Raw genomic sequence first — 22,093 nt, 5'->3', positions numbered from 1 at the left:
CTTTCTCCCTTATGCACATCACTCTCATTCTCACACCCTTTTTTGGATAATTAAACTCCACCATGCATTTCCCACCTCTAATGATTCTTAGTGTATCTTTCCCCTTTGGCAGCCCAATGTATTTCTCTTCATCACTCACCTCCTTTGTCTAGTGTGTCGGTGGGTTACTTCTCTTTGTTATTCTCAAATTCACTAGAAACTAGTTCCGAAATGCAGAACCATACATTAAATTTAATATGATGGTGTTAGTTACATATTAATTTTAGATTGTGTATGAAATCTAGTAAAATATTGTAGAATCATATCATTAAAACTATGTAAATATGTGTATTTAGGTATATATGTAAACAATGTTTATGCATCTAGAGGGAATAAAAGATCTAATAATTATATGTTGAAGAATGTTATTGAGATCTCACATCAATTGAAAAATATGTTCCATATAATTCCTATGGGACTTGGATAATTCTCGTCTAATAGGTTGGTTTTGTGAGGGTAGAGTTTATGTCATAAAGACACTCACCTCCTTTGCCTAGTGTGTTGACCAATAAGTTTTGTGTGCTTTTTTTTTCCCGTTATTCATAGATTCACTAGAAACTAGTTATGAAAAGCATAACCACAAATTAAGTACTGATAGGACAATACTAGTTATGCATTAACTTTACCTTATGTAGAAAAATCTTGTACAATCATATCATTAAACTGATGTAAATATGTGTATTTAGGTATATGTAAACAATATTTATGCATCTAGATGGAATAAAAAAATCTAATAATGATATGGCAAAGAATGTTGTTGAGATCTAACATAAGTTGAAATATGATTGATATAGTCCTTGAAGGACTTAGTTAGTTCTTATATAATAGATTAGTTCTATGGGATTGAGTTATGTCATGAATTTAAATTTTAAAATAATATCAGAATTTATTTTTTAGATTTTTTTTTGTTAACTTAGAGGGGTTAACAGCTCAAAAAAATCAAAAGAACACACATACACCCGCTCCTAATGCTGACTTTGTCTATATTCTAGATGTTTATTCCTTGTCATGGGATTATATTATGTTTCAGACTTCAAATATTTAGTCTCATGTATTAAAAAACGTGTGTTGAGATCATACACTAACTAAAGATATGATCAATGTAATATTTCTTATAAAAGTGTAGTGAGACTATACATTAAATAAATATATAATCAATATAATCTTTATAAGATTTAACTTTTTTCACCTTATATGTAAATTTTGTGAAAATGAATAAGACTTACCCTATGTTTTGGTTAATTTAGGAGGAAAAGATTTGGGAAGGAAAGATTTAGGAGTGATTTTAGTTATTTCCTTTGTTTGGAGGAGAATTGGGAAGAAAAAGTTACAAATATTCATGACTCTCACCATATTCTGTTTCATTCTACTTTACAAATATTGCCTAAAAAATAAAAATAACATAAAACTATAAAAGTAATAATATCAAAATACTTTTTTCTAGAAATAATAATAAAATAAAAACAACAATTTGTTAATCAATATAAAAATATTTTCATATAATTTATTTTTACTCTCTTTTCCCCTCACCCAAATCAGTGAAGAGAAATCTTTCCATTCCTCTCCTTTTTATATTTTTTTACCCTATTTCTCTTTTATTTCTATCATTTTTATTTGTTTCCTTCCTACCCCCTTCCCCAGTTTCCCCTACTTCATTCTTAATCCGAACAAAATATTAAAGCTTAAATTTTAAGAAATCCATACAATACTCGAATTTTCCTTTTAAATAAAATCGACTAACTTACTTAAAACTCGTTTTTATTAATAAAACTAACATTAAGAAACCTTGATTAAACAACCTAATTATGTATTTATTAAATTTGTACTTAGTCAAGGAAATGCTTTTTGTATAAACTATTTCTACAATAGAAAAGAAAATATAATTAAACTATTTGTATATAAGCTATAGGCTATTTTCATAATCTATCCTAAAGAACTTTCTGAAACAAGATTAAAATATCTTATGAAGACATCATAAATCCAAATAAACTATTTTTTAAACACAGCCTAAATTTGTCACAAATAAATTATTTAAAAGAAAATACAATGAATGACAGATATTTTACATTAATGATTAACCGTTTCAATCTTGCATTATTTAAACCATTTTCTTGCGCTATACTACCAAATACCAATCCAGTTTAACCCATTGATCAATCACACATAAATCGACCAAGAGCAAAAATAATATGAGCAATGTATAAAAAATTTCATAAATGTAAAACAAGCCTTGTCAACTACAGTTAAGAAATGTTCCTTTATCCACCACACCAATCATCTCATGTGTCACTTTAACCGGAGATCATTGGCTTCTACAAGTAAACAAAAAATTTGATAATAAGAAATTTGGCTAAGGCTTAAGAAGATGGGCCATTTAGTAAGCAGCAAAGCACCAGAGACTTCAGCTACAATTCAGCAGAATTTTCTGATTAAATTGTGCCACTTTCCTTGACCTCAATGTTCATCTTCTAAGAGAAAATATGAAAATATTTTTGATACAAGTCTCAGGTTGCCAAGCCCGTTGTCTTACAAATGGGACACAAATTCTTATGCATTAGCCACTGTTTAATACAATCTCTATGGTAATCATGCCCACAATCCAGTGATCCTAAATCATCCCCATCTTTATACTCCTCCTGCACATAACATAACTCAACTTATAAGACCAATATGAAAGATGTTAAAGTAATCAACTAATCATAACTCAAGTTATAAGACCAATGTGTATATGAACAAAATAATCATAACTCAAAGTATAATAAGAATAAGGCCAATGTGTTATGTGCACATGCATGCTGAGGACAAAGAATCAGCTAGCTAAGTTTACCTGACAAACACAGCATGGTTCTGCCTCATGCTGAGAATCTGGTTCAGCTGAATACTTCTTCTTTTTCAAAAGTTTCGATACAATCTCCTCACTTAATCCAGTGCTCACATTTCCAATGCGTTCTTCCAGAGCCAATAGCTCCTATTATGTCCATAAGCGTTACATAATAAGAAACTCATAAAATAAAGCATCAAGCATCAACTTCTAATACAAGCAAAGTGGCAAAAGGACACAGAGGAGTATATATACACATGTGTAATGTGTTAAAACATATGCATATGCATACAAATGTAGAAATAAGTAATTTTAAGTCTTTACCTCATAGGACATGTTATCCACATCAAGTCGCATATCCCTGTGTCGATCATGAATATCAGCAATTCCAGAGAACACTGAAGGGTCAAGGATCATAACATCCTGTCATAGAATCCAACCACACATCTTACAATACTAGTATAAATATATCAGTTCAAATAGCTCGTATGCAACCAAGAATAGATGAAATAAACAGATAGCAACCCATATCACTTTCAAGCTGGTTGATGTTGATTGCAGATGCAATTTCCCCAAATCAAAACAAAATCCATAGAAATTTAAAACTTTCAAGTTCACCCTCAGTTTTTTGCATAGAGAGACGGATCAGGGGATAAAAAAGGGGCCAAGAAAGCTTTACTCAACATCAGTGCATTGTCAACATACAACATTAATTTGAAATAAAACTAACCTCAAATCGCAGGTTCCCACCCCTACGCATGAGGCCCAACACATTGCGCAGCTGCACAAAAGCAGATGTGTTAGGTCCAAGAGAACAATATTTATAAAAGAAAATAAAAATATTGCAACTCCCAAAAGTGTTAAAGTAATAGAGCTTGGAAATTGTCTTCAGAAGGTATCATTGGCTTATATTCAGAATAAAAGTTAAATTGTTTTAAAAAATTTAACCAAAGTGGCAACTCAAGCAATTCAATCAAACCTAGTGTGATGATTGACCATAAGAGTAAGGTCTAATCACATTTGCTCCTATACTTTTTATTTTGCTTACTTTACTATAAATCATTACCAATTGTTATATTCAAAACCTTACCTCATCCAGCCTGGAGTTTTCCTTAAAATAACTCCTGATCCTAAGATCAAATATATAATTTCAACAAAAAAGTGCTATTTCAAAGAAAAAACGAGGCTGATAGCAGCAGAACACATGCCAGCTTACATCTAAGACACATATTAAAGAATCAATCTTTTCCAGCAGTTACACCTACAATAATAATGATATGCAGGAGAAGAAAGAGCTGAATACAGACCTCAGATACAAGTCTACTACTTCCTTCACCAGCAACAACCAAAGATTGTAACGAATATGGAATTCCAAATTCACTATCACCTTGCCTCTCGAACGGGTTTACCCCAGATGACAGTCCCCTTGATTCAGATGAAGTAGGAGGACCACGGAAGGGAGTATAACTATTGCTTGAACTTCCAGCAGCTTCCAAACCAGGAGAAAACAAGGACCGACGAACATATTCAGATAATCTGCGCGGATACTGCTGAGGATTAGGGCGAGAAACCCACGCCGAGGCAGGTGGTGGATTGACAGCTGGATTTGAGCCTGTCCGCGATGAAGAACCAACATTTCCTGGAATACTTAAATTTGCATTATTTGAAGTTCTAGCTGGATTCCGAACAACGTTTCTTAAGTTGGTTGCAGGCACAAACATTGGGTATTCTATAATGTTTCTAGGCATACTTCTTGAGCTTGCTTCCTCATTTGGTAGATTATTTCTATCTGCACACATAACTGAGTTTGAGGAATGGTTGTTTGTTGAACTGGAACCACCACTCCACCTGAATGACTGTGCATTCCTTGGTAAAGCAGGAACATGAATAACAAGGGGCTGACTTTGAGGAACCATAGTATCAACAGGTGGCACTGCCCTCAAGTCAAAAGAATTATCAACAGGATGAAATCGTTGCAATATAGGAGAGGGTGATGAAACACCAGAACTCCTAATAACATTCCCACTTGAGATTGCAGTGGGAGGAACAGAAATTTGTTGACTTGAAGGACTTGTCCTCGGACGAAAATTTCTGTGGAAACTTCCTGAGCTTCTTGCTACATTTGACACAGGAATGCTTTCAGAGGATCCATCCCCCGTACTCAGGCCAAGTCTCGCATTTACCTGATCCGTTGGGGCAGATCTGTTAAAACTGATCCCCCCATAAGCCTGAGTAGGAAGAGTGTTCCAAGTACTACCATCTGTATGCTGACTATAGCTAGAACTTCCACCATCTGAAGATTGTCCAACATTTCGTTCAACAGCCTTTCTTTTACAAGATACACGGCGGGTGTCTAGAGAACAACCTGGCCTACCATCAGTTTCCTCACCTAAAAAGCCATTAGCAGTTCCAGAAGGAAGCAGAAAAGGACCAGAACCAACTGTTGGTGCAACATGCTCATTTAACGGTCCACTAGACTTGATCAAGCTAGGAGGTCGTTCCACATGATAGCTGTTATCAGTACCACTATCGGCTAAACTTGCGTTTAAGTTGAGGTTCTGTGGCACCAAGTGAGAACTGGAGCTGCGTATATGCATAGGACTTGTATTGACGTTGTCCAATGAAAAGGCATTGTTTGATTCAAAGCGCCTTTCTTCAAGTCTTGGACCAGCTATAGCACCGGAACTTAATGAAGACAATAATCCTAGCTCTCTTTTCTGCTCATTGTTGGCAACCCCATTCTGTGTATTACTGGAACTTGGCTCACCTATGCTCCATCCACTCAAGTTCTGCCATTCATTGTTTATAGAATTCATGTGAGATGGGTTTATATCACTGGGGGAAAGTACAAATTGATTTTCTGCAGGATTCCGCATATTATTCCAGAATATATGTGGTTCAACTGTAGCAGCACTTGATGTAGATCCACAATCAAATTCTATGGTTTCTGGCAAGGAACCAATTGTACCTCTCTGCCCTTGCATTGGAGATATGTAAAAGTTTCCGAACTCAAATTAAATATACGAAAGGAATTCCTCAATAAAGCAGCAAGGAACACGCTCACTCAGCTTAGCAGATCTGTCCAACAAACAGGAAATTAAATATTAGACATTGAAAATGCACATACCCTATTCACTAACAGTAAAATACCGTAAGTCACATCAAATAGTGATCATTGTGGAAACCCAGTTTGGGATAATTATTTCAAAATTCATTATGTTATTGTCACTCAAACTCTAAACTCCTAAAAGCAACAGTTATCCCAAGTTTGAATGTTCCCACTTCCTTTATAATGCACCAGTCTCAATTGCATATCTATTAGTAAACTATGAATTGTAGTAGAAGCAGGACTTGAGCTCTATATTGGCTCTCTTTATAAACTAGCACTGAAAGCAAAGTCTGGTGATCATAACATGAAAGCAACAAGAAATAATTAAAATCTTTATTAGGTGATAGCATACAAGATTTCCATCAATATCAAGACACATAGGCAGTATCTGTTGAAAGCTGAAACCATAATGGAGGAAGGTTGAAGCAACATTATCTGTATTTGTTTCAGGAAATTGTTATACATCAACAGCAATATTTGGACAATAGAGTAACTTCATGCGTTGTCCATACAAATTTTAGATTATGGCACAAACAAATAAAATGAATACTACATTTTTATCATATACACCAATAAAATCAATGTAAAACTAAGCTTCCTAAACACTAAAGCTTAGGATGAAGAACAAGGAGACTATTTCCAAACACCACAAGCAACAAACATCACAACACAAACACCTCTTTTATCAACTAAGGAACCCTACAGTACAAAACCCAATAATGCAGCATTACCAATTGATTAACACCAAAGAAAATACAGACCCAGCAGAGAAAGAAGACAATTATCACGAAGCACAACAATAAAGTCAACTCCTTTTTTACAAAAGATAATCAACAAAACAGAACAAAAAAAATGTTTTTTTTTTTGCCAAGATCAGCAAAACTCTTGCAACGTTTCAAAAACAGGATGGATTAAACAATTCAACGCAACAAAAACCAGCATAGTTTCTCAGGGGCAAAAAAGCATGTAAAATCATTAGGAAAAGGATGAATACTCCAATCAAACCCCAAGAAAATTATTAAAAACCCAGAAAAAATTCAAACTTTATAGGTTTTGAATCCTGAAAAACCATAGACTGATCAGACAAATGGAAAATGAAGAAAAGGGTGCAGGAAACTTACAGGAACAAAACGAAACAACACCGATCTATCAGAAAAAATATCAAAGGATGACTAACTGAGAGAATAAGCAAAGAAAGCACCCCATCCCATGTTTTGTTGTGGATGCTTTTTTTCTTTTTTTTTATTGGATTTATTTATTATTCCCCTTTTCACACTTGAGGAGGAAAAAAAAAACAAAGAGAGGTGAGAACAAAACTGACAAATGGAAAGGGGAAGAAGAAGAAAAGAGAAGAGAAAAGAGGGTACTCTAGGTGGAGGATGAAGAAGAAAATGATATCAAAAATATGAGATAGGAAAGATGAGAGAAGAGATTAAAGAGAGAGTAATATTCAATTTTAAGAAAAATAAAATAAAATAAAATAAAAACAGCCGAATAGGAGAGAGAGGGTGTTTATGCAAAAGTCATAGCCTTGGAGGTGGAGACACCAGCTTCTATTGCAAAATGATATTTACTGTTTTTTTTTTGTTTATTGGACTTTTGTGATAAATTAATATTTTTTCAGAAAATCTGACTAATAATTTTAGTGTGATTCTCTTCTTTCAATTTTTTTTTTATTTACGCAACTCAAATCCCAAACATTACCTAAGAAAATTGAATTAAAAACCACTCAAACCATTAACTAATTAATTGGTATTTACTGTTTATTTATTATTATCATTTACATTTTTCACACTCACAAATAACATTATTTTATTGGTGGCATTAAGTGAATTATTAATGATGGTAATTTGGTGATTATACTAGTATTTTAGGTAACTGGTAATGTGACCAAAGGTTGAAAGGGTGTGCCTGTTGGCCCTTGTTGGCCCTTGTTTGGCAGCTTACCAAATGGGTGATGCTTGCATTGCATGGGTCCTTCTTTTTTCTGATTTTTCTCTCCATGAAATTAAGAAATGCATCATCTCTCTCTCTGCCTTCTGTCTCCAAACACAACAAAATAACATAATGCTAATAAATGACCAGTGTTGCCAACACAGCCCCCACTTCCCCAGAAATTTTTAATATATTCAAATAGTAGTGTCATTTTAGGTGAAACAGAAGGAAAAAAAAAACTTTTAATTTCATTATTATTATACAATTATACTATTATTTTCAATTCAACAGCTTTAATTATATATTGTCATGTTTTACATTTTCATTAAAGTAGTATAATAATAGTAATAATAATACTCTTGGTTGTGGTTACATTACATCTCCTTCACGCCAAGCACCCACCTCTCTATGACTATTTCTCTTTTACCATCCCATTCACATTTATACTCTCACATGCTCCTTCCCTTTCTTTGCTTTTTCTGTTTTACTTTTTTAGTTTTATTTTCTCCCCTTCTTTGTGACTTAGGATTCATTTTATTTATAAATTAAATAATAGTGCACGTGGCTTTAGTTATAATATCGAGGGTCCACACCGGATGACTTGCATTTTCCCTTTTTTTTCTCTATTTGTTGTGCCCAAAATCTTGGTGCTTGCTTGGATGAATTTTGACTAACTATTTATAGACTTTTTTTGTTGTGTTGTCTTTCTCCCCACATACATATGATAATGATATAACCCTCGTTTAGGTTGGGGAAAGAAATTACATGGGATGAATAGTAAATAAAAATGACCAAATGTGAAACATCCTAGGGTCACTAGATTTTTTGTCGGTACAATTTTAGGTGCAACTTAGCCAAAGCGTTAATGTGTGCCTAGCTAGTGTGGTTGTGTGGATTGTGATGATGGGAGCTCTAGCTTTTTTTTTTTTTTTTTCTCTTTAGATATTCTCAACAGGAAATTAAAGATTAATTTCTCAATGTATAAAATCTATTTAAAAAATTTATATATTTGAAACGATATTTTTTTCATATATACAAGACTTAAAATTTTAAATTTGAGTATTGAATATATAATTGTATTAAATATTTAGGAGAAAATAATAATTATAATGATTTTACTTAATTTGAACAAAATTATTTTTAATAGAAAATAACAGGCTATGTACTTAAAAATATTATCAACGTTATGTTGATATGGTACTAGCAATAGCTTTTGGGTGTTTGGGGATGCATACCACCAATTTATCTATCAATTTTGCTTTGCTTTAAAGAGGTGAGAAGACATGGACCTAAAGACCCCCCCCCCACAAGGTTCCACCACCACCACCACAAAGAACTTTCCTTTGTCTTTAATTTATTTATTTATTTATTTTCTTGTTTTTCCATGAACTATGTGTCGGATTCTGATCTTCTTTAAAGTTTAAACGGTGTGTGACATTGCTCCTATCGTGGGGCATTCTATTTTATTCTTTTTTGTGAAACTTGGTCATCTTTGTGTGCTACCTCTTTCTAGTTTCTCCCACTTCTTTTCTTCTCTAACCCTTCTAAACGGGGTTATTACTTTGCTTTCCATCTGTCTCCACTATACCACTATGTAAATTTTTTATTATATAGTTTTTGGCCATTAAATCGATTTCTTGTCTATCCATTTTGGTTCTCTTGGATTCACGGCTCAACGCGTGATGGCCCCTTTGAAAAAACCAACAGAACCATTAAAAATGAATAGAATATGGATCTCCATTTATATAAGCGAATATCTAAAGTTTTCCACGATTCTGACATTTTCTGGAACCTTATGCGAATTATTGTAATATACAACTGACCATAAAAATGACAAATAATGATATCTATGCTATGCATGCTATTTGCTTTTACAATGTCTATTTAAATATTGCTGTTTCTGTACATATTTTACGTAATTGTTGCATACGCTTTCGTATGAATAATTAAAAATTGGATAATGACTCGTAGCAGTGTCAAGATTTCACCAATATCCTTTAAGGTCATGAAGGAAAAAATAAAACTGTATATACTTCGGCCAACTGACAATGTTTCTTATTATTTTTTTTCCTTCAAATTTTACTTCATTTGTCATAAAATAAATATACTTTTTTTATATACAGATTATGTATCGTAAAAAACGTGAACCACATTAAAATTTTACCCCCCAAAAGGGTTATAATATTAATTTTAAATCTTTTTTAAAACAATTAATGGGATTTATTTCAAAGGTTACTTTACTGCAAATTTCAGTAGAATTAACTATTATAACAGTTAAAATTGACTTTAGAAATTTGTATTAAACACATTTTTTTTTGTTAAAATGTATAGAAATGGTGGGAAAACATGGAACAGTATGGCTGGACTCAAATCCAATGAATCTGATTAGTGATGTTTAGTCACATAATCACATGTTTCAATCCATTTCTTTTTATCCATAAAAATTAAATATAATATTAAAGTTTATAATTCTCACATGTCACATTTAACCGATTTAGACTCCTTAAATTACTTATACGGAGTAAAAAGGTTACACCAAAGAAAAAAAAGAAATAAACTAGTTAACATACATAATTAAAAGAAGAAAAAAACATATGACCAAAATGTTAACCAACTATTATAATAATAATAATATAAAAAAGTATTACTATTACTTTTGATATAATACTGATATAAATATTTTTATATTATCAATCAATTAAATATTATTTTAAATAAAAAATTAAATAATTATTACAAGAAATAATAGTTATAATATATATATATATATATATATATATATATAATTGAATAATAACGTAAGAATATTTACATTGTCGATACATAGGGTTAAAGCATTAGCTGTTAGTCCATTATCATTAGGCATCAATTCGAGTGTTAACAACAAAGCAGACCTTCGTTGAAATTTCAAATTTGATGCCTTCAAACACGGTTTAGTGCTTTTCATCTTTTCATGCCTAACTTGGCCTCTTTCCCCTCCTCATAGCCAAAAGAGAGCAAAATATATAATATATTTTTTCCCTGGTCTATAGCAAACTGTGAGAAAGAGATAATGGGAAAGCTTATATAATTACAAATGAGAAATAGATTGATGATTAAATAGCATTCGACCCCAAGATTGTTTCACATCAACCACATTTCAAGCATAATTAAAAACGAGCTTTCTTTGAAAGAAACTGGGTATCATTAATTGGCCCAGCTATAAAAGAAAAGACGGGGGATTTGTTCTTATATTTTGGGTAAAATCTGTTCAAGGTTTATGTATTTTTATATTAATAAAATTGATTATCAAACTTTAAAAATAAGTAAATTTAGCCTTTTCTAACTTTAAAAAACATGATAAATTCTTTAAAAAAAATGAAAAGTCTCATGTTTTATTTACCAGAATATCTATCAATTTTATTGATAATTATTTTTAAGAAAATTTAAATAATAAAATTTTTATCCACAAATTTTAAATACAAAATCTTTTTAAAAGACCAAATCTAATACCACTTTCATTAATAATTTATTAATACTCAATGTTGTTTAAAGATTAAAGTCATCCATGTGAAAGGATATAATAATCTTGATCACAATTGACAAAAGAAAATATAAGAATTAGCAATACATTTTTTTCCAAAAATAAAAAATGAAATTGCTTTGTCTTATCACTCAGACCATCTTTTAGATGTAACTATGTTTGAATTACAATCTAACATTAAATGTATACAAATTTTATTTGAACATAGATTCGAATCTTTTCCTAATTTACTACATTTCCCAAAAATTAAAGTCCAGTTAAAAGTTGAAGTCACCCAAATACGCTGGAAAAATGAGAATCAGAGAGTTCAAAGATGAAGACACATGTAAAGTTCGAACCACTCAAGTTGGCTTGAGAAAGCATTCTTGTATCTAATAATTCATGGTACTATCTGGCATGGACGCCCAATAAAACAAAACAAAATTTCAAAGCTATAAACCAAAATAGGATCTGCATTGAAATTTAATGAAGAAGAAAAAAGGGAAAACGGAAACAAAAGAGATAGATAGAGGCATGACGAGAGTGTTGAGGACGCGCTAGTTACGATAACTTTGACCATAATGCGTTTTGATAAGTGGCACTAAAAAACAAAACAAGGATCAAACTTGAGACAAATGGTTAGGTGATGAATTCAAGATGTTGAGGCACCTACAGGTTACAAGCACATAAGAACTTTACAAATATCAATTGGGCACTTCTAATTATAGATATCACAGTATTACAGTAGTATATTAGTTGTTTGTTGAACGATTAAATTATATTAAATATATAAATAATTTTAAATTATGTTTTAAGATTTCATAAGCAACTTATTATTGTAAAAAAGTGATAAAATATACGAAAAAATTGTCCTTATAATAACAAAACAAACTATCTACCTATAAATGTAATTTTTTTTGGTAAGCATCTATAAATGTAAATTATTAAGGTAAAGTGTAAAAACATTCATTATTTTTAACATAATTGATAAATAACTTTATGATTTTTTAGGTAGAAATTTATGATTATTGATTACTTAAAATTACTATTTCATTCCATGTTTTAACATGAAAATTTTTAGGCTTATTAGTCCTTCAAATTCAGGCAAGTTTAATTTCAGTCTCTAAAATTTGAAATTGAAAATTTTAATCCATCTGTCCAACACATCGTAGGAGTAACGTAATATAAAAATCTTAGTACCCCAACCTTAATAAAAATTATATGAAGTGGATTAGAAACCTAATCGAAGAACATAGTCCCTTCATCAAGTCAAATATTTTATTTTAAAAAAATAGTTGGTGTTTAGCCGTTGCCATGGCTAATTAGTTGTGAATTCCATGCCTACACACATTATTTTTAATTATAATGTCTTAGCTAAAAATCTTAATTGCAAAATTTAGCTTTAAATTTGTTACTCCCATAAGACATCAAAATTACATGTACCAATATTTATTTTGTGGTGTATCTTTTTTTATCGACATTCCAACATGTTAAACGTGAATCCACAATGAAACAAAGGCTCATGTTCAACATGCATTAGAAAGTGCAATTAGCCCAAAACTAACACATAGAACTTGCAAAAGACTTGAGTCTAGCCTAATTTTTTAATTTAAAACTCAAGCTTAACCAAATTTTAAGAGAAGATATAACCTTTTTAATGGTTATTTTTTGCTACACGTGCCCCTTGCACATACCCTTTTCAAAAGTTTGAGAAAACTCATTAAATAGGTTTAAAAACTACTTTCTCTAAAATAAAAGGTTTAAAAACTACTTTTAAATAAACTAATAAGCCTTAAGCCCTTAACTCAAACGGTCAAACCAACATAATGTTGATAGCAAGGTTAAGCGTTTAAATACAGCAGAAAATATCGTAACATTACATTAAAAATTTATAACAATAATAATGTAAGTTTATATAATTATTTTATGATTATATTGTTTATATTTAATTAAATAGGTCGAGTTATTAAGCCTAGAATATCTTATAAATGACCAAAAACTTGATCTTAACTAAACAATATTTTTAAATAAAAGTTCTAGCCTAACCTATATCGATAATTAAAAAAACTTGATGTGCCTCAAGCTCAATTTAGACTCAGTTCATAAATCTCTTGAAAATAGCCTAACTATTTTTTATCCCCAAAAAAATACTCTAAATAGTTATTGTACTTATATTACACAAGTAAAGTTACTCGTAAAGATCTTACAAAAAAAAATTGTTATTTTTTTTTGTCTTCTAATTACACTACTCCTTAATCACACTTCTCCTCCACGTGGAACAGTTGTTTCTCCAAAAATTATATCGGAAAATAAAACTCGTTATTTTTAAGAGTTTTTTTTTTTGTATTGTAACATTATTTGTTTTTTTTTCAGATAAAACTCTTTAGAAATCTTTCTTACTCGAGAATCTAGATAACTTATAATTTGACCCATCTCAATTTCAAGCGGTGGCTCCAATATCACAGTCCTTTTTTTCTTTAAAAAGTTGGAAATTATTTAGATTATCTTGAAGTGAATTCCGGTTAGTGAGTAATTATCTTAATATGAAAAAAACTTTATTGGTAGAAACAAAATTCACTTCGTTGATCTCTATATTATAATGTTGATAATAATTTTTTACTATGAGAATATCTTATTTCAAGGGGAAAAAATAGTAATCACCTTATTGGGCTTGATTTCTCACTTTAGTCCCATGGTGAAAGGGGTATTTTTGTCTGAAGCCTTTTGTGGGGTGCAGTAAGCAAAAAAGGTGCAGGAAGAGGAAGTAAAAGCCTAGATTCATTTGTAAACTGGGCTTTGTTGGAATCTCATTCCATGTGTAAACTGACGCTGATATTTGTTGATAATTTTAACATTAAACTACAAATGCCTCTAAACAACATTTGAAAGAGGAAACACCAAAATGCATAAGAGGAGCTGAGGAGGATCACAAAATAAAAACAAATAACAAAAAAGTTAGGAGGCCAGTTGATCTATCTGTTCACAACAACAATGCTTTTTGGCATTACATCGACCCACCCAACAAAAAAAATTATTTCTGCATATGTGGTGCCAAACTTGGCAGGCGCACACAACGCAACACCCAATGCTTTGGGTAAAAGAAAGAATAACTGCTGCAAAATATAAATCGTTTGTCCAACATCTAAAGTATGCCTAAAATTTTGACATCTTTACTGAAGCTCAAAGATACTCCCATGTTTAAATTTAAATAAGTCACATTTAGGGAGAAACGGATGGATCTCAGGAACCATGATTTCTGAAACCTTTGAATGAGACTTGAAGTTAAAGCATACAGAGCACATCACAAACCAAATATGAACTTCCAAATGTTAGTATATTAATTGCACATTTCAAAGCACAACAGATATAAATTACATAGTTTCCATATAGGCACAAGCTAACAACAGACTCTTTACATTTACAGTATACTCCATGGATAAAAATTTTGTCTTTGTCAGACCCACTAAAAAGAGTCATGATTTTTAAGTGGGACCCATGTTAAATTCACTGAACGTGTTGCTAGCATTGCTCTCACACATAATAATGTCATAGACACAACAAAACACAGGATTCAATGGATAAATGATTCTTGATGCATTGGTACCTAGTTTTCAGAACTTTTCCATAGGACATACTCTTGAAATCAAGTGGAATTTTAACCCGACTCAGATGCCTTTCAGGGCCGACTTCAAACTTTCAGCCAAAAAAAAAAAAGGGAATACAATGACTTTCAAAAACAGAATAGTTATACCTCACATGTAGCAATAAATCGAAACTAGTTACATAATATACCCATAAAAATGCAGTAAGCAAGTTGAAATCCTCCCCCAAACTACCAATACACAAACATAATTTGATACAGCTAGTCCAAACCCATGCCCAGAGGCATAGACATCATTGTTATTAACAACAACTACACAAATCCAAATGTCAAAAACCACCGTATACATGGCACGGTACCAGATTGCAGAATATATGTTGGGCCTTAAGCTTCTCTATAAGCACTAATAGGAGAAGAAAATTAAAAAGAAAAATGAAAAAAACTTCTCCTAAGCTAATTTGTAGAAGCTTTCTCTTATTACTTCTCCAAAAGCTAATTTTTAACTTATGCATAAACTAATTTTAATTATCGAGAATCTAATTTCATTTTTTCTTTTATTTTCTTCTCTCATAAGTATTTATGGAGAGATTTATCCAAACAAAAATACCATGAAGAACATAAAATTAGTCAGCATAACCTCAAAAGTATAAAGGTTAAGTCAATTCATAAACTATCATTATGTTGGAACACTTACAATTTGGAATTCATCTGATTCTCCTCTTGAACAATATAGGAAAAAGAAAGTAGCACAGACAGTAACAAATAGGTCTTGCTACTAAGGTGCAGATAGGAAATTCAGATGATCCCAGGAATGCTAATTAAATTTAAATAGGAACAGGTCGATCAAGGGAACAATGAAAGCATGAAGTACGGTGAAGTTGCTCATAGCATACTAGAGTAAATCGCATATTCCAATTACCAATACCAATATCTAACTCTAACTCTATCCCTCTGGAGCCAATTGCCCTGCAGTAGGCACAGGAGAAAATCTGCATTCCCAAAACAAAGAAGAACTGCTGAATATTTTCTCAAGTAGCTCAAGAGAGTAACATACAAAGATCTATAGTAACTACCTTAACATGCGAAGTGATCATTTCATGACATTTGCCTCAACCCCATTCGACAGTATGTTTCTTCGTTTGAGTGGAATAATAGCTACTCATTATCATAAATCTTTCTCCCCTTTAGCTGGGTCAATAATCCATTCTGAATACAATTGTTTCAGGTGATAATTACTCCTCAGAGCAGTATTAGAATTCACAAAATCTCTTAAAACCAATCAATTCATGCAATATCATCCAATTCTATGAAATCCTCCTCTAGAATGGAAAGCATAAGTTGCTGAGATGTCATAGCTCCTACGAACAATGCACTGCCACTGGGAAGTTTAGAAAGCCTTTCCTGAACCTGATAATCACAATAGCAAACATAAGAATTTAATGCTTAAGCAACACTTTCTTTTCTCCATGTGAAATGAAAAGACAACTGAAAAGGGTGTAAGGGGCTAAGGGCAAAAGAATATGCTAAAAACTGAATGAATGAATAAATAAATAGGACATGTTTTAAGTAATGATGGAATAACAAGTAACAATGATAACTATTCAATTGGCATATGTAGAGCTTTCTGCTAACCAGTGTGTTTTCCACCTTCAGAAAAGTAGAATATCACTATAAACATATATAAAACAAAACACATGTATGTGTTTCCAGTTTCCAAGAGTATATATAAGCAGTTGATATTTTAGTGACTTACTATGACAAAAGAATTAAAGGCTTAAGATGTTATATCCAACAGAAAAAAGTTATATTACTAGTAAAATATGCATGCAAATGCAATCTAAAAAAACACCATCACCTGAATGAGTTCAAAACTTTCCAAATTTAAAAGAAAAAAGTACTTGCAACAAACATTTTGACTGATTCCCTGTATTGATGACCCTAATTCTGAATAAATTTTTCAGGCAATTGCTGATGCAGAAGTTTGCAATTGACAACTGCAAAACAAAAAAAAAATTCAAATGAATGCAATGGAACTATCTGGTTTCACACACAAAACTACCAACACACAAAGCCTTCCCAGCAGTATTTCATAGTGTCAAACATAGATGCAGCACAATAAAATGAAACACAACCAAGCAGCAACAACGGTTTCTCACTAAGGTAGTATTTAACACGGAGACAGAATCATACAACACATAATAATATGAAAAGGAATGGTTCAATTCTATTCTCCACAGTTCCACCTCTTTTATAAAAGCCAAAATGTTCCACATACAATATGCCAAACATAAAATAAATGACAAAACATAAATGCAGTCCCTTAATTACTTTAGGTGTTGTTCTTTAACCAGAACTAGAGTTTCACCTCGCTAATCTATAAGATAAAAGTTTGCATTAAAAATCAGTAAAGGTCACCAATTGAGGTAAAACTCCAATTTTGATTGATGAACAATACCACATCTAAGTTTTGCCTTGAAATAAAACCGTATGATATGTTCCAGTGTCTCATTTCCAAACATGTATCATGTATGATAAGTTATATTGATAAGCTTCCTAAGTCATGCAATTTGCCGAAACAAAAGACAACAGATCAAATCAGAGTTAAATTTCTTACCGGCTGACTTCCCTGAGCAACTGAAACAGGTGCAGCTGGATCACCATGTTCACCACTAATTGGATTCTCAGCAATCTCATTCTCTCTATTAACAAAGCCTTCATCACACACCTTAGCTTCAACAACATCACTTTCGGCACATCCATCACACTGAACACCAACCTGACGCACCACCGCCACAACACTCTCCTCAGCACAACAACTCAGACCGATCTCCGACGGACTATTCTTATGAGGAGGCTTATTCACCACACGACAAAGCACAAACGAAGCCTGCAAACAAAAAAAGTTCACATTAGCTACACATTTAATTAATTAATAATCAGTAGCAAGTTTGAAATATCAGTTAACTTGATTCTAGGCAAAATGTTTACATATTTAGTTTCAGATTGAGGAATTAATTACAGTTTCAAAATCTGTTTCGAGTTTGAACAATTTAAGTAACTTTTGCGTACTTAACATCCAAACATTAATCTAGTCACATTTTAACCAAATTTTTAGCAAAGGCTCATCCAAAAGCACACTAATTATTACACGAATTCGTGTTATTTGAATTCAATCGGCGAATCCGTACCAGAAAGCGGTCAACCAATGCGTATTCGTACAAAATCCAATCGGTTCTGGCAGCGTTTTTCAGGGAATTGCCGACGTAGAAAACGAAACGCGTCCTCGTGCCCAAAACGACGTCGTCGCCGTTGTGGTCGGAAATATCCCGAACCTTTCCCTTCCGGAGCCAGAACCCGCTTTTCACCTTTCTTCTGTTTCTGCGTTTGGTCTCTTTAGCGTAACAGAACCAATGCTTCTTCCTCCCTTTGTAACCGTACGAAAAGCAAGCAGCAGCGTCCGGTAATTCGAAGGGATCGTGATCGTAGAGGTCAAGTTCTTTGATCAAATCAGAACCGTAGAAACCCTCCTCCCGGTTCTCGTTCTTCTTGGTTAAGTAGTAACCGACGAGAACCTCTTCGGAAGGGTAGAACCGGTAACCGGGAGGTAGTGCAGCATGCGCGTGGTCTTCCATTAATCATAAGATTGAGAAAAACTGAGAATGAGAGAGTGTTAGGGTTTTTGGAGGAATTTAGGAGAATGGGAGAAAGAAAGAAGGAAAGAGGCGAGAGGAGGAGAGTGAGTGTGGTTTTGTAGTGAGAAAAAATGAAATCAGAGAATCGTGTTTTGCAAGCTTTGTTCACTCTCCCGCCGGTGACTGTGAGTGTGGGGACATGGCGCGTTTTAATTGGCTGTGACGACGCCATTGTGTTGGCCACGGTGGAGCGCGGGGTGATGGAATCATTGGGTGATGAGTAGCGGATCCATCGTGTGCGGAGTGTGACTGCGGAGCACGTAGTGAAAGCCTTCTAGGAATTTTTCCTTATTTGGACCGTGGGGATGAATCGGGTACGGGCAGGGCGCTTGCAGGTGTAGGGTACTGTCCAATAATGGAGGGAATTGTATGTACACATTTCAGGTGGACGGAGCATGCCGCTTGTTCTGCGACATAGCTTAGCATTTTGCGCTTGCGTTGCCGCGTTGCGTGCGTGTCTGTTTCTCTTAATTCCGACAATTTTACTGATTAATAATGTAATATTCTTCGAAAGAAATAAATAGTGCAATACTCCTCTGTCCTAACTAGAAGATATAGTTCAAAATTAGTTGATTTAATTTTTAAAATTAAATTTGTTTATAATTATAATATATTTTTAATTTTATTAGGAATCTATTAATTTTCTCTTATTTCCATACGAGAAGGAAAAAAACAAATAAGGATATTTTAATAAAAAAAATATTTGACAAGAGAGATAAAACAAAATCTTACAATAAAAAAGAAAAATATTATTAACTATGTTTTATAAATAGAAATGGAAGAAGTATTTAATATTTTTTTCCATATTTGTATTAGTAAGATTTGAAATTTATTCATTATTAAACATTAAAATTAAATATTAATTTATTTTTTTGACAAAACCATACTCAACTCATATCATTAATAATCAAATTCTCAAATACATGGAATGTCAAGATAGAAACTATAGAAACTATAAATTGAATGTTAATTGGTACGAGAAAATATTTACTTTTAATAGTTTATGTGTCTTTTGGTATAATTGTATAAAAATAATTTTTATTATATTTTGACCAATAAAAATACATATTCAGTTGATAAATGTCTAAAAAGTACAAGTAGAAGGGAAAAAAATTACATTTGTACTTTTAGAATTTTGAAATTTATGCCTATTAAAATATAAATATAGAGTAAATCACATGTAATAATTTGACATTATCTATTTTTCTTAAAATAAATTGAATAGTTGACATTATCAATTACTTCTTATTCCATCATTGCTTAGAAATATGTCCTAATTAATTGTTAAAAAAATCACAATTCATGAAATTGCTCCCCCATGACATATAGATGCAATATATACATTTTTTTTTACCATTTCCCCTTTACATGACGAGTACTAGGAAAGACAAATGTGCATAGTATTTTTTGAGTTTGATCAGCTAGTTTTCTTCTTGGAACACTAAGAACAAAAGTAGTTTGATCCCATGTAGCAGTAGTAACCATTGTCCCACTTACAATGAATGTTGTCATTAGGATATAAGAAATCAAGTTTCACAATAAAATCCAGCACCACAGGACATTACAATTGTCCATCTACTCTGAACAATGGCCATAGCAATGACTTAAAATCCTTCTCTCCATTTTTTATTGATCCACTTAGTGGGAATGACTTACTAATTCTATAAATTTGTTGTGAGTATCGGGTCCCTTTAGACATTACTATCAATGAACTACCATTATTAGATCCTGTTACGACACTAATGTAATAATTATTTTCCCACTATTCCATAATTCATTCCTTGTTAAGAAACTTAGATGAGAGTTCATGAACTTGTGCAGTGAAACTGATGCCAACATCCATAATAAAGGCCCAAAGCTTAGAACAAGAAGCTACACTATTGATAAATAACCCATCCTCATATCCCTTCCCAATGTGTTGGTATAGTCGCACATCATCAACATTGAAATGGTATACTTGCTTCATACGTTGGTGGTCATCATACACACTAATCCATTGCATTATTGTCATTTCCATTCTGACCTTCTTCTTTGGTTGTTTATCATCTTCTTCTTCTTCCACATGCAATTGTCCTCTCTTAAGCTTTTATGCATCATTAGTGTTTATGGGTCTAATGTCTAGATTTGAACTAACAATTCCATAAAAAAGTAATATATACTTTGCATAATTCGGTTCTTCGTCAAACATCAAATTCACAACATACTTCAAAAACTGTCAAAAAGGTGGAGGATTGAGGCAACACAAAGCTTTTAGGAAGATGATCATCTTTTTTCTTGCAGACAATAAATCTTTTATGTAGAATGACAGTTAGAATTGATAACTTCATACGAATACAGTGTACACTGATCCTCAAGTTCCCAATTCAAAAAGCATAGTCTTGAAGCCCATCAGGAGTAGCAAAGTGAGACTTATAAGTTACTTACACCAAATGAGTGCACCAAATGCCAAATAATCATCATCCATTAATTTTCCTAGGTTCTTCGAACCTCTCCGCCCATTATAGCACAGTGTATTTTTGTCCATCATCCACCTTCTCAACATAATCTCATAGAAGAAAATAGAAACACCAATTTCTCACTCTTTCTCCAATCCTCTTGACTTCTGTCACTATATCAAGTGCATAGCCTTTGTGTCATATGCATCAACTAATGTGTGCAAAGAAACAAACAAGAAAGAGAGACAAGACTTAGACCTACGTACTATTCTCAGGGAACCAAATGTGACTCCTTAAGCGGTATAAACCACTTGCCACACAAAACAATCAGACAACATAACAAATATGATTACAACCATCTAATAATCCTAACAAATAATTTGTCAAGGGTCGGACACCCCCAAACCCAAACCACAATACGTACAGATAAAGTAACAATGTATGTATATAGTAGAATGTAAATTCGCACGCTACAAATATAATTTGTCGGTATTCAACTCTGTCAGTTTTACCATTCACCAATAATAATAATAATTATACATGCATGCATCTTAGAAATTTTATTAGCAGAGAATCAGCACAATTCTAGAACATACATCAATTGTCAGATCTTGCAGTTTATCTCAGTAGTAATATAGTAGTTAAATCAACAGTTCCAAAAAAATAAATAATTCTAAGGTAACTTATCTAGAGACATGGATTTCAATGTTAAGCTATTTATCGTCTAAAATTTCTCAGTCGCTTAGTTTTATAAAGTCTCACTTTTAACTTATTTCTAGTGTTTTGTGTCCTGGGAATCGATTTTTCATGAATCCTATATGCTACCCTATATTTTCACACCTAACAAACTCATTTTTGAGATCAAAACTTTAAGAAAAAGAATCCATACAATTCTCATTGCCAGTTTTATTTTGTGACTGATTTTACCTTATAAAATGACCTAAAACTTGTTTATTCAT

General features: G+C 32.3%; 2 protein-coding genes across 5 annotated transcripts; both read right to left on the bottom strand.

Annotated features, from left to right (window-relative positions):
- Positions 1-2,219: 2,219 nt before the first annotated feature.
- On the bottom strand, positions 2,220-7,361 carry LOC114392856 (probable E3 ubiquitin-protein ligase RHG1A). Its single transcript, XM_028354102.1, has 6 exons — positions 7,091-7,361; positions 4,168-5,938; positions 3,591-3,641; positions 3,185-3,283; positions 2,867-3,007; positions 2,220-2,675 (listed from the first exon to the last, which is right to left on the bottom strand). Exons 2-6 carry the CDS (start codon positions 5,842-5,844, stop codon positions 2,544-2,546), a joined length of 2,100 nt encoding a protein of 699 aa, XP_028209903.1. The 5' UTR covers positions 5,845-5,938; positions 7,091-7,361; the 3' UTR covers positions 2,220-2,543.
- Positions 7,362-15,630: 8,269 nt separating this feature from the next.
- Positions 15,631-18,935, bottom strand: LOC114391947 (NAC domain-containing protein 104-like). 4 transcript variants are annotated; one of them, XM_028352971.1, is made up of 5 exons: positions 18,196-18,935; positions 17,622-17,894; positions 16,917-17,001; positions 16,081-16,414; positions 15,631-15,996 (listed from the first exon to the last, which is right to left on the bottom strand). In XM_028352971.1, the coding sequence occupies exons 1-4, from the start codon at positions 18,637-18,639 to the stop codon at positions 16,395-16,397; spliced, it is 822 nt and encodes a 273-aa protein (XP_028208772.1). In that variant the 5' UTR covers positions 18,640-18,935; the 3' UTR covers positions 15,631-15,996; positions 16,081-16,394. The 4 variants fall into 4 exon arrangements, with proteins under 4 accessions (XP_028208772.1, XP_028208769.1, XP_028208770.1 ...); XM_028352968.1 differs by having other exon boundaries at positions 16,863-17,001; positions 18,196-18,934; XM_028352969.1 differs by lacking the exon at positions 16,917-17,001 and having other exon boundaries at positions 18,196-18,924.
- Positions 18,936-22,093: the final 3,158 nt, after the last annotated feature.

Source organism: Glycine soja, chromosome 17 (genome assembly GCF_004193775.1).
Source record: "Glycine soja cultivar W05 chromosome 17, ASM419377v2, whole genome shotgun sequence".
Taxonomy (NCBI): Eukaryota; Viridiplantae; Streptophyta; class Magnoliopsida; order Fabales; family Fabaceae; genus Glycine; species Glycine soja.
This window is presented reverse-complemented; position numbering and strand designations above follow the sequence as displayed.